This window comes from Oncorhynchus clarkii, chromosome 16 (genome assembly GCF_045791955.1).
Source record: "Oncorhynchus clarkii lewisi isolate Uvic-CL-2024 chromosome 16, UVic_Ocla_1.0, whole genome shotgun sequence".
NCBI lineage: Eukaryota > Metazoa > Chordata > Actinopteri > Salmoniformes > Salmonidae > Oncorhynchus > Oncorhynchus clarkii.
The window spans coordinates 53,968,405-53,982,838 of NC_092162.1; the positions used below are offsets into that span (position 1 = coordinate 53,968,405).

The 14,434-nt window shown below is 44.5% G+C and overlaps 1 protein-coding gene across 1 annotated transcript in view; it reads right to left on the bottom strand.

The window, feature by feature from the left end:
• LOC139368732 (voltage-dependent L-type calcium channel subunit alpha-1D-like) overlaps positions 1-11,484 on the bottom strand; it is a 119,241-nt gene extending 107,757 nt beyond the window's left edge. The window contains exons 1-3 of the mRNA XM_071108028.1: positions 11,250-11,484; positions 7,710-8,064; positions 6,860-6,965 (exon numbers count right to left, since the gene is read on the bottom strand). Of these exons, the coding sequence (XP_070964129.1) occupies positions 6,860-6,965; positions 7,710-8,064; positions 11,250-11,283 (495 nt within the window). The 5' untranslated portion in view covers positions 11,284-11,484. The remainder of the gene's footprint in view (positions 1-6,859; positions 6,966-7,709; positions 8,065-11,249) is intronic.
• Between the last annotated feature and the right edge of the window lie 2,950 nt (positions 11,485-14,434).

Genomic DNA, 14,434 nt, shown 5'->3' on the forward strand with positions numbered 1-14,434 from the left:
AACGTGTACTACGTGTGTGTGTCATCATGGTGCACGTGTACTACGTGTGTGTGTGTGTGTCTTTATGGTGAACGTGTACTACGTGTGTGTGTCATCATGGTGCACATGTACTACGTATGTGTGTGTGTCCACATGGTGCACGTGTACTACATGTGTGTGTGTCATCATGGTGCACGTGTACTACGTATGTGTGTCATCATGGTGAACGTGTACTACGTGTGTGTGTCATCATGGTGCACATGTACTACGTATGTGTGTGTGTCCACATGGTGCACGTGTACTACGTATGTGTGTGTGTCCACATGGTGCACGTGTACTACGTATGTGTGTCATCATGGTGAACGTGTACTACGTGTGTGTGTCATCATGGTGCACATGTACTACGTATGTGTGTGTGTCCACATGGTGCACGTGTACTACGTGTGTGTGTGTGTGTCATCATGGTGCATGTGTACTACGTATGTGTGTGTGTCCACATGGTGCACGTGTACTACGTATGTGTGTGTGTCCACATGGTGCACGTGTACTACGTATGTGTGTGTGTCCACATGGTGCACGTGTACTACGTATGTGTGTCTTCATGGTGAACGTGTACTACGTGTGTGTGTCATCATGGTGCACATGTACTACGTATGTGTGTGTGTCCACATGGTGCACGTGTACTACGTATGTGTGTGTGTCCACATGGTGCACGTGTACTACGTGTGTGTGTGTGTGTCATCATGGTGCACGTGTACTACGTATGTGTGTGTGTCCACATGGTGCACGTGTACTACGTGTGTGTGTGTCATCATGGTGCACGTGTACTACATGTGTGTGTGTCATCATGGTGCACGTGTACTACGTGTGTGTGTCATCATGGTGCACGTGTACTACGTGTGTGTGTCATCATGGTGCACGTGTACTACGTATGTGTGTGTCATCATGGTGCACGTGTACTACGTATGTGTGTGTCATCATGGTGAACGTGTACTACGTGTGTGTGTCATCATGGTGCACATGTACTACGTATGTGTGTGTGTCCACATGATGCACGTGTACTACGTATGTGTGTGTGTCCACATGGTGCACGTGTACTACGTATGTGTGTGTCCACATGGTGCACGTGTACTACGTGTGTGTGTCCACATGGTGCACGTGTACTACGTATGTGTGTGTGTCCACATGGTGCACATGTACTACGTGTGTGTTTTCACATGGTGCACATGTACTACGTGTGTGTGTGTGTCCACATGGTGCACGTGTACTACGTATGTGTGTGTGTCCACATGGTGCACATGTACTACGTGTGTGTGTGTCATCATGATGCACGTGTACTACGTGTGTGTGTGTCTAATTTTAAAGCCCAGCATCCAGGCTCAGTGTGTTGGTCTCGAGGCGGCCGGCTCCCCCTGAGGACAACACAGCACTTCCTGTTTGTAATGAGGCGCAAGCTGAAATGAGGCCGTAATAATGCTGCCTGGGGTGCAGCGCCTCGCCCAGCCTCATACCCTGTCACGCACCACACAGCTCTGGGAGCATGACACGATCAATGGATATCTGCTCTCAGCACTGCCACCCTCCCAAGCCCCAGTTTAAACTGTACTGTGCTATTATAGTGAACAATAATGAACATCAAGCTTCCTAATATTGAGTTGCACTCCTTTTTGCTCTCAGAAGAGCCTCACTTCGTTAGGACATGGACTCTACAAGGTGTCGAAATCGTTTCACAGGGATGCTGGCCCGTGTTGACTCCAACACTTCCCTCAGTTGTGTCAAGTTGGCTGGAAGTCCTTTGGGTGGTGGACCATTCTTGATACACACGGGAAACTGTTGAGTGTGAAAAGCCCAGCAGCGTTGCAGTTCTTGACACACTCAAACCAGTGCGCCTAGCACCTACTACCATACCCGGTTCAAAGGCACTTCAATCTTTTGTCTTGCCCATTCACCCTCTGAATGGCACATATACACAATCCATGTTTCAATTATCTCAAGGCTTAAACATCCTTTTCTAACCTGTCTCCTCCCCTTCAGCTACACTGATTGAAGTGGATTTAACAAGTGACATCGATAAGGGATCATAGCTTTCACCTGGATTCCCCAGGTCAGTCTATGTCATGGAAAGAGCAGGTGTTCCTAATGTTTTGTACACTCAGTGTACGTGGTCTCAAATGGGGATAAGACCTTTCATACGAACACCAGTGTTCTTAGAGTAGCATTATAACCATGCACTCAACTATACTGTACTTATTTTGTAACTGTTGCTCTAATGAGAGGAGAGCTGACAAGTAAGCATTTCATTGTATTGAGTATACTATGCTGTAACCTGTGAGTTTGACAAATAAACTTTGATTTGATTTGAGTAACACAACCCAAACAGTGGAAAGTGGGAACGCCACCAAAATAATAGAACTCACCATCCTGGGGAAGTACTGTTCGTACACAAGCTGGCCACTGTATCTCAGCCAACATTTCCATTTTTCTAATTAGATAGATTTTACAACCCATTACTAAAGTTTTTAGTAGGTAGTCAATCTATCAGACTTCAAGAGAAATAAATAAACAGTGAGACTGGGAGACAGAGAGTCTTACAGTGGAATAAAGAAATCCTCTGAACACATTCACCAAAAGTCTGCCTCTATCTTTCTATCTCGCTCTTGCTCTCACACACACGCACACACACACGCACACGGCCAGTATGCTGTTTAGCCTGAGTCTCATTTCCTCTCCTTTCTGGCAAAACCTTTAATCCCTAACAGAGAGTAAGACGCAACCTGACATTTTCTTCGGGAATAAGACACACACACACGATACATTTTGTCTGCACAGAATGCTGTTTGTTGAATATGTCATGGATAACACACACATATTATATGGAAACACACACACACACATATACACACACACATATGTACACAATTGGTTCTAAATGCAGAGGGAAAATTCACCCACTAAGACAGGAAGACCTTTTAAAACACTAACATGGCTTTATGCCTTTTCTCCAAGACAATGTCTGTTAGGCTCAGAATGGGAATGCAGCCCAAAACCCCTTACTTTTGATTTATTTACCTCGGAAAGTCAGATAAGAACAAATTCTTATTTACAGCCTACTCCGGACGACACTGGGCCAATTGTGCGCCACCCTATGGGACTCCCAATCACGGCCGGATGTGATACAGCCTGGATTCGAACCAGGGACTGTAGTGAAGCCGTGCCTTAGACTGCTGCGACACTCTCCCTTACAACTCATTGAGTAACAGTAACATTAAAAAAAGCTTTATCTCAGATCCCAACTAACATACGGTCTAAATATTTGGACGGATTCAGCCATCCTATTCCATCTAAACGGAGACCTTGACAACACATAATCAAATAAACCACACATAAACAATTGTTCTCTACATGAAAGTATCTCTGGGGAATAAAATCCCCAAACAGAGTAACACAAAGGACAGTAAACATCAGTCCGTGGTGTTTTTATTTGGATTGGCTTTCCAGTGTTATTGAACTGTTGAATAAATGTTTATTTAAAAATGAATTAATGACATTTTATTTTTGTGTCAAATCGCCAGTTGGCAAAACATCCCTTACGGGATTAGTTGTCAAATAACCAAACATTACAATTATTCACTGAGATAATTCTGTGATAATTCTTATTCCGGTGTTCTCTGCAGTGCGCATCGCATAAAAAGTTGTTTTTTTAATTGATATAAATCAATACATAATAATAAATAAGGTTATCCAAACAATAATTATATCCCTAGAGCAGTAAAAAATATACATACATATACACATACATACAGTACATACATATACACATACATATACTGTTTGTTTATGCTGTAACTGTTGGGTCCTGGCTCGCTCATTGGATTATGAATTATATGAATTGGCCATGCAGTATGCTAGTGGTCAAAGGTCATAAGTATAAGTACCCACCAAATCATAGCCAAGCTCAATATGATCCTAATCATCATTCAGCCACAGCCAGAGCCACAGCAGGGGTCAGACCCAAACAGAGACAGTCACATTATCCACTGTTAAACCCTCCTTCGTTCCACAGACCCACCTCCCACGCGCGGCCTATACCCCTCTCCAGGCCTACACCGAGCCCCGGCCTACACCCTGCCCCCTCTCCTGGCCTACACCAAGCCCCGGCCTACACCCTGCCCCACACCCTGCCCCCTTTCCTGGCCTACACCCTGCCCCCACACCCTCTTCTGGTCTACACCCTGCCCCTGCTCCCTCTCTTGGCCTACACCCTGCACCCTCTCCTGGCCTACACCCTGCCCCCTCTCCCTCTCCTGGCCTACACCCTGCCCCAGCCTACACCCTGCCCCCTCTCCCTCACCTGGCCTGGCCTACACCCTGTTCCCTCTCCCTGGCCTACACCCTGCTCCCTCTCCTGGCCTACACCCTGCTCCCTCTCCTGGACTACACCCTGCTCCCTCTCCTGGCCTACACCCTCTGCCTCTCCTGGCCTACACCCTCTGCCTCTCCTGGCCTACACCCTGCCCCCTCTCCCTCTCCTGGCCTACACCCTGCCCCGGCCTATACCCTGCCCCCTCTCCTGGCCTACACCCTGCTCCCTCTCCCTCTCCTGGCCTACACCCTGCCCCCTCTCCCTCTCCTGGCCTACACCCTGCCCCGGCCTACACCCTGCCCCCTCTGCCTCTCCTGGCCTACACCCTGCCCTCTCTCCCGGCCTACACCCTGCCCACCCTCCATCTCCCGGCCTACACCCTGCCCTCTCCCTCCCCTCTCCCTCTCTCTCCTTCTCTCCCCCTCCCCTCTCCCTCTGCACAACCTCATCTACTACCCACTAATCCACAGCACAGCTTAATCCTCCAAACCTGGCCACACACACAATCACAGAGACACACATGTGTGCATGCATGCACACACACACACACACACACACACACTAGGATATTCCTAGCACATATTCCCACAGATCAAGAGCCACACTGGCGTGAGTAGTCATGCTCAATGATACACACTGAGAGGGAGAAGGTCTCAAGCCCCTAAGAGACCGTCACACAGCAGGACACTCAATCCTCCTCCAGACACACTCATTCATGCTCCCGATCGGAACTTCTACTGATCCATTACAGTGTTTGAATGTCTATTACCCCCTATGAGAGAGTGGATTCAAGGTTTTGACAGATTAGGCCCTTTCACAGACACACACACACCTGTTGGTTTAGGTTTAATTCATGCTAGCATGAATCACACAGACACACCCCTCCCTGTTCAGTAATGTTATTGTGAGAGCAGACAAGGAAAGGCCATATGACGCAGGCTCCTCTCTCTTGATGCAACTGTCTGTCTCTGTCTGTCTGTCTGTCTGTCTGTCTGTCTGTCTGTCTGTCTGTCTGTCTGTCTGTTGTGCAAAGACACTGGAAAGTAGCTAACTCATGCCAACTCACACAACAGGTTCAAAGAAATCTAAAACCACATTTCCCAGAAATACTTTAGATACCATAAACTATCTGCTTTAACAAAGACAGGAAGATAACATGTCCCAATCACCTGAATCTCTACGGTTTCACAGTACAAATCGTCAGATGTTGATAGTATAATTTTAGAAATATTTGACCTAACTACTGTCCTAAGGGAAAACCAATCAGTGACTCAGTTCACTCTAGCTTTCACTTCAATAATAACCATGATGGCGGAAACAGCATCTTCCCCTGTCGACGCAATACTGCCTACTGCTTCTATACAAGTCATACACAAGAAACAAGAGGCGGTGACGCTGTACATTTCTCTCTCAAAATGTGTTCAAAACAGACTTATACCACAAGAAATGTCCAACATCAATAAATTATATGATTTCCTTCCTGCTATTGTTTATTCTGACGAGAACTCAGAATAGTGAAAACCATCAAATAAAGGTTGGACAGGAGATGCTGCTGACTAGAGACTTGGGGAGCGTTACTACTCTGTTTCCTCCATCTGTTTAGGGATCATGGCCATGTGTCTGGGCATGTGTCTTCCAGTATAAATAATCTAAAGGGGACAGCCATCTTTTCACATTCTAACAGTTAGAGGCCTGACGATCAAATTGATTTGTAGTTTATTTCTAGAGACTGGCAAGCCATTGGATATACAGTGCATGCTGGGAGATGGAATAGAACTGACATAGATGGTCAATCTATCACACAAGTATACAGCTGGGTGTCAAAATGGAATTGAATAAGACATTTGACAGGCACCTGTTACATCTAGTTAATTCATCTGTTTTCTGATCACTGTTAAAGACTGTCGATTGACATATAACTGGTCATAGAACTATCATTTTAATTCTAATTATAACTGCTCATTGTAAATGATTCTATTTCATCATTTTAAATTACTCGTTGCTGTTATGCTACACTGCACACACAGTCTGCGTGTATGATTATATCAGCACCATAAACAAACTAACAGGGTTTCTCTCCAAGCCCTCACTACTGTATGTGGAAGAGACTGGGTGTGACACACAGGACTGATGACCTCCAGAACAGACTAGCGTAGCATACCGTTTAGGTCAACAAAAGAAGCATGATACATTACCATATGGTGTCAGGAAACCCCTGACGCCATACAGGGTACAGGAGTAGAGAAGAGATTCAGAAACTCTTGGAGGACAATGGAATTAAATGAAAAGCATCTTTATTATTAAAAAGTAGAACCAATGCGTTTCAGCCATAAAACAGTGCAATTCCTGAATGTACCCTGATTCAGCAGACGTACTCTGATGAAGGTGTAACATGGTCCACCCCATGCCACGGTCAATTCAGTATTCAATAGAAGAAGAAAAGAATCACAGAAATACAATAGACCATTTCCACTTCCTGAAGACCAGCTATACTGTAGGGTTGAATAGACTACTCACCAGGTCGTGGTTGGTGGAGTTGGAGTCGTCCTCAGGGAAGGGGATGTAAACAGCTAAGGCCACACAGTTGGCAAAAATAGAGAGCAGTATAAAGATATCAAAGGGTCTGAGGCACACGGTCAAGGAACAATGTTCAAAGCACACAGTCAATACGTGAGTATAAATAGATAGAGCACATCGCAGTCATGTAAAGGCAGGGGGGAAATCCAGAAATGATCTTGGATCTTATGAAGTAAAAAAAACAATGATCAAAGCAAACATGTTTAAATACAGCAACATCGTCATGTTGATATATGGTAGAGAAATTACTCCTTATCATGGGATTGTCTTAATGCATCATCTTTAGAAAACACACTGGATACTTTCTGTGGTGGCTGCATTCAGAACTAAACTTTAATGAACTCTTTAGACTGTTTCCACCTGGGGTCTGGTCTGATAGAGTGTTTTCACCTGGGGTCTGGTCTGATAGAGTGTTTCCACCTGGGGTCTGGTCTGATAGAGTGTTTCCACCTGGGGTCTGGTCTGACACAGTGTTTCCACCTGGGGTCTGGTCTGATAGAGTGTTTTCAGTTGGGGTCTGGTCTGATAGAGTGTTTTCAGTTGGGGTCTGGTCTGATAGTCTTTTCTCTTCTTTAGCTGAAAACATTTACTATGGAGACTGCAACATAAATGATTTTGTTTGTTGCTTGGAAGGGGGCCTGATGTTAACTATTGGGAGATGAAACTTGCCATAATTACTATTATGAACTGCTTTCGCCTGTAAACTAATAGACCAACATCAACAGGTGTTTTCCATGTGTGGACACAGAGAGTCCCTGTATATCTCAATTGAGACCCCCAGAAAGGATACTTCCACTCCACGAGGCTGATGCAGGCTCTGCGGATGGGATTGTTCAGAGTGAGGCAGAACAGGGCCCTGGGCGGCCTGCTGTTGGTGGAGCCGCCCTGCTTCTTGCTCTTGGCGTACTGTTGCCTCTTCCTCTGTGACAACGAGCCGACCGGTGCAGGCGTGGCCCCAGGGACAGAGTTGCGGGCGCTCATGCTCTGGGAGACGTCGCCCTGGGAGTTACGAGCAGCATGGATCTCGGCCTGCCAGGAGATAGTGCCGGTCTGGGGGCAGGACTCGGACTGGGAGGGGTTTTCTGACCAGAGGGCCGGCGTATCACCAGGGGGAGGGGCTCTGGTGCTGCTGGCATATTGTGCCCCTGAGGAGAGAATGATAAGGGGGGGGGGGGGGGGGGGGGGGCAGAGAAAGGTGTCAGCCAGAGAGTAAGGGGAAGGTGAAGGTGAGAGAATGGTGAGAGAACCAGGGGAAAGAGAGAGGAAGGGAGAGAGGCATCAATACAAACGGTGTGAGATTCAGTGACAGTGACCTCACCAGTCGATCTGTCTATACAGTGAATTTCAGAGCTCCAAACATGCAGAACCCTCCTCAAACAAGTCGTCATGTGACAAATATCGAAATGAACCATTTAACGCCATTTATTTTCATGCAGATCACAGGGAGACATTACAATGCCCACAAGTGTAGCGATTGTGCTTAATTTAGTATGTACGCCTAGTTATCTAATTCTTCATTAAAAAAACATGTACATCTCAGAAAACCACTCAATGTTATTTATATCGGCAAACATGAATTTTGAGGTGAGCTAATCAGAATGACAAGCTGTAATCAAAGCAATGAAATCCTTGAACAGGATAGTGATGTTGTTATTGTTTGATGGGGGGGAGCTGAACAGTGTCCCTTGACAACTAAGGAAAACACAAAGGGTACAAGGGAAGGCTGGTCAGTGCTCAGTACACCATATGGATGCTACATAAATGAGAAAATTATAGAAAAAAATGAAAATAATGTGGGGGAAAAACAATTATTTCTGTTGTCACATACTGCGAAATGTTTTACATAATCCTAACAACAAATTAATTGATCCAACATCTGTCGCTGATGCATGTGCACAAACTGTTGATGCAAAACTGAGTCAGTCTAGATTATTTTAAATAAAATTCAATTGTAGACAACTGCTGTAGACTAACAGTAAAATTCTTAAATACGGGTCCCTTTCCAACAATGCAGAGTAAAGATAAAGATTAAAATAACAAAATATCAAATGTACTGACAAATACAACTTAATTACTTCTATCTACAGAATTCCACCGCTTCCTCTCAACTAGACCAAAATTCATAGTCCAAATTTCCATCAAATGAATCCACAAATAAACCTACCTTTTCTTACGACTAAGTTTAAGATACAGCTGATTTTTCAAATATATTACCGAGACATCAGTGAAGTATACTGCTAATAAAAAACAAGAAGATTTGAGACGTTCTCAGCACAAAACAAATGGAAAGCATAGGACTCCAGGTCCCACGAGACACATGCGATAACACCGACACAAGACTATAGAAGAGCGGAGGACTCCAGGTCCCACGAGACACATGCGATAACACCGACACAAGACTATAGAAGAGCGGAGGACTCCAGGTCCCACGAGACACATGCTATAACACCGACACAAGACTATAGAAGAGCGGAGGACTCCAGGTCCCACGAGACACATGCTATAACACCCACACAAGACTATAGAAGAGCGCACGAGTTTCTTCCCAACAGCGCAGCGCTCCAGAGACGAATTAGTCAAAACCATCATAGGGATGTATTTACCTTCGGGCTGTTGCTCTGCTTTTTGCATTCTCTTATCCACATTGAAACTCCTTTCTAAACCCAACACAATATAAGTGGAATAATAGGCTAAACGTTCAATCAAAATTATTTTACTACATTTAAAAAAGTACACAGAACCTCAGACATTTAGCCTACCACAAACATCCTTGAAATGCAACATCCGGGTGTTTCACATGATGGATCGTAGCTGGCTAAAATACAGACGCATACATTCTTTCCTGGATCAGTGGTCCATACAAGTCCATTTCATTGTTCAAGTTTTTTGTTTAGCCTGCTGAAGCAACATGGCAACAGCTGTGACCATCCTCTCAAGAACGAAGCGAATATGTGATTTTGGACACTGTGTCCAAGGTGTGCAAAGTGGCACTGTTCACTCTCTCATGGGCACGATTGGCATCCCATGCTAATCCGTTTAAAGACAGCATTTATACTATAGAATAGCCTTATACTGTACTCTGCCAGGGATGTGTGCTGTAAATAAATCGGATTCGGAGTTGGGCCAATGCCAATGAATTAAAATGACATAGTCACCATTGACTGATCTGACTTTCCTTTCCAACTAGGGCGACTGTCTCGAGACGAACAATCCAATATAGGTCATCCATAGCCTAATAACATATACAATTAACCCTAATAAATCTAACTAATAAATTATGGCACTAATATTACTGTGACAACGATGTAATAACGTTATTAAAACATGTGTAGGTTTAAGGTTAATTAATTTGTTGCTCAATAACTTCCCAGGGCAATCACAGAGGCAAATGTGCCTGTGGTAACGTAAATGACGCACACACACACAGGTCGTCGCACCACACACACGGACACGTACACCCACGCGCACACACACGATTATGAAACATGCATGATTTAGGATTAATAAGAGTCACTAACTGACAATAAATGTGTTATGAGCTTAATACAAATGTATTTCTATAACCCAAAAACGAATCACATTTTGCTCGTGTTTAGGCTATAGCTTAATGCAACTCTATGACGCTCTAAAATGTCATTATTATTTCTCCCTCTCACATAATTCAATTCCCTGCGTGGATATGTCAGACATGAAGACCTGCATACACACCTTTCAAAGTTCACATGTAACAGGTTACATTTCACCATTCTGTCACTCTCGTTCTATCACTTGGTTTTCAAGAGTTGTCTTTCAAGAGGCTATATATAGCATTGTAAAAATTAAAAGTAATATAAACTCAATACTTTTCAGTCTAAAAAAACAAAAAAAGTATTATTATACACAGCTGGCGCTTAAAATAATAGTCCCCCTCCAAATAGGCCTGGGGCGACATAAATCTGTCACATCTATTCCATTCTCAAATAACGTTAATATAGTAACGCACGCTCGCGGGGAGGACATCAGCTTTATGCACATACCCAGTAGCCCTATATGACTATAAACTAGCTCGTAGGTTATACGTACACTTTACTCATGCATTGTTGGCTGTTTTCTCTAACGGTGCCGGACGTCAGCATGAGGTCGTTAGGCAACATACATTGCGTAAACATTATCCACATGAGGGACACACTCTTTTCACGCCACTTCGATACGAAGTCATTTTCGCTAACCCTAAACCCTTTCCTAACCTTAACCTCCTAACCTGATACGCTAATTATCCTAACCTGCTACTAAAAAGTCACTTCGTTATCGAAGTGGCGTGAAAAGATTGTTTCCCTTTCCCATGACTTACCCCGGTGTCTTCGAACCCCGACAGCGAACGCCATATCATCTCCCTCTTCTTTGAGGCCACTCGACGCCGTTTAGTGTCCACATTCTACAACGAATCAACAGGAAATGTATGTGTATTGAAAGTACGACAGTAAGAAAGTAAGTAGTAAGTAAATTGCCTTGCACGAGCCTTGGTTTGTGTGAGCCGGAATTGCTCATAGGAGCAAGAGCCTATCTCCCGTTTCAATGTATGTAGCGTGAGGCAGTTTGATGAACAGGTACACCCCCTGGACAGGACGCTAGCCTTTCGCAGGGCCTTTGTTAGAATGTGTTGGAAGGTTACCGGTTATTGGATTAGCCTACATCTACCTGCAGCCGGATAACTGTTTCACAGCAGCTATAATCCCTCAATTATAATCCCTATGTTCCTCACTGAAGCAAATTATGTTGTTGGCCTAACTGACATTATAGACTACTTCAGCAAACTAATGAAATAGTTTCAATATCAATTTCATATGCTGGCCTAGCCTGTGGCCTATGGTTTTGGACGCCCATGTCACTCATTTATCACAAATAACGGTATACCTATTTACAGATCAGGTAGGCCTATCTATTTTACTGAGAGTAGCCTAGGCCTTTGCCCAACCTCGCATTGAGGTGTTTAGTTTGTTTTTTAAACTGTCTTCCCCTATGCTAAAAGAGGCGTTAGATTTCACATGGTTGAGTGTTACATGTAGCTCCAAATTACAAAAGTGTCACCACACGGATTATGGGTGTCGTTGAAATATATTGCAGCAATGCCACCATGTGGTGATTAGTAAATAATACAGTCTTCATAGGACTTGGTCCTGAGGAAAAATAACATTTATACCTTTAATTTTAAGAACAAATTCTTATTTGGAACAGTGGCAGTGACAGATTTTTACCTTGTCAGCTGGGGAATTCGGTCCAGCAACATTTTGGTTGCTGGCCCAATGCTCTAAGCACTAGGCTACCTGCCACCACTGTCCGAAATAAACACTTCGACCCTAACACTTTTCCTAGATCTGAAAGAAATGTATGGATTTGGTTGGTGTAGTCATTATTTTAATCTGACAGCAGGATAGGTGGTGTTTTTTAATCATTGTTTGTGAAAAATGATTGCAGTATGATGCATCAACACTCACTATCCGTCAATGTTTCTTTGTTTTGTTATTTTGGTTATTAATTGTATTATTTAGAATTATGTTTATTTAATTTGATCCCTTAGGTCCACGGGTGGGGTGGGATTGGGGAGGGGGGTGTAACTTCATTTTGTATGTATGTATGTTTTTTATTTTACCTTTATTTAACTAGGCAAGTCAGTTAAGAACAAATTCTTATTTTCAATGACGGCCTAGGAACAGTGGATTAACTGCCTGTTCAGGGGCAGAACGACAGAGTTGTACCTTGTCAGCTCGGGGATTTGAACTTGCAACCTTCCGGTTACTAGCCACTAGGCTACCCTGCTGACAATTATTATTTATAATTAAAACCAGTGGTGTTAAAAGTACCTAATTTTTATACTTGAGTAAAAGTAAAGATATCTTATTAGAAAATGACTCAAGTAAAATTGAAAGTCACCCAGTAAAATACTACTACTAGTCTAAAAGTATGTGGTTTTAAATATACAGAAGTATCAAAAGTAAATGTAATTGCTAAAAGTGCAAATAGTCTGGGTAGCCATTTGATTAGATGTTCAGGAGTCTTATGTTTTGGGGGTAGAAGCTGTTTAGAAGCCTCTTGGACCTAGACTTGGCGCTCAGGTACCACTTGCCGTGCGGTAGCAGAGAGAACAGTCTATGACTGGCTGGAGTCTGACAATTTGTAGGGCCTTCCTCTGACACCGCCTGGTATAGAGGTCCTGGATGGCAGGAAGCTTGGCCCCAGTGATGTACTGGGCCGTACGCACTACCCTCTGTAGTGCCTTGTTGTCGGAGGCCGAGCAGTTTCCATACCAGGCAGTGATGTAACCCGTCAGGATGCTCTCGATGGTGCAGCTGTAGAACCTTTTGAGGATCTAAGGACCCATGCCAAATCCTTTCAGTCTCCTTAGGGGGAATAGGTTTTATCATGCCCTCTTCACGACTGTCTTGGTGTGCTTGGACCATGTTAGTTTGTTTGTTGGTGATGTGGACGCCAAGGAACTTGAAGCTCTCAACTTGCTCCACTACAACCCTGTCGATGAGAATTGGGGCGTGCTCTGTCCTCCTCCACAATAATCTCCTTTGTCTTGATCACATTGAGGGAGAGGTTGTTGTCCTGACATCACATGGTCAGGTATCTGACCTCCCTGTAGGCTGTCTCATCGTTGTCGGTGATCAGGCCTACCACTGTTGTGTCATCTGCAAACTTAATGATGGTGCAGTCATGAGTGAACAGCGAGTACAGGAGGGGACTGAGAACGCACCCCTGAGGGGCCCCCGTATTGAGGATCAGTGTGGCGGATGTGTTGTTACCTACCCTTACCACCTGGGGGGCGGCCCGTCAGGAAGTCCAGGATCCAGTTTCAGGGGGAGGTGTTTAGTCCCAGGGTCCTTAGCTTAGTGATGAGCTTTGAGGGAATTATGGTGTTGAACACTGAGCTGTAGTCAATAACTAGTATTCACATGTAGGTGTTCCTTTTGTCTAGGTGTGAAAGGGGAGTGTGGAGTGCAATAGAGATTGCATCATCTTTGGATCTGTTGGGGCGGTATGAAAATTGGAGTGGGTCTAGGGTTTCTGGGATAATGGTGTTGATGTGAGCCATGACCAGCCTTTCAAAGCTACAGATGTGAGCTACATGGCTACAGATGTGAGTGCCATGGGGCTGTAGTCATTTAGGCAGGTTACCTTAGTGTTCTTGGGCACAGAGACTATGGTGGTCTGCTTGAAACATGTTGGTATTACAGACTCAGACCGGGACAGATTGAAAATGTCAGTGAAGACACTTGCCAGTTGGTCAGCGCATGCTCAGATTACACATCCTGGCCTTGTGAAAGTTATTCACATCGGCTGCAGAGAGCGTGATCACACAGTCGTCCGGAACAGCTGATGCTCTCATGCATGTTTCAGTGTTACTTGCCTCGAAGCGAGCATAGAAGTAATTTAGTTCCTCTGGTAGGCTCGTGTCACTGGGCAGCTCTCAGCTGTGCTTCTCTTTATAGTCTGTAATAGTTTGCAAGCCCTGCCACGCCCGACGAGCATCGG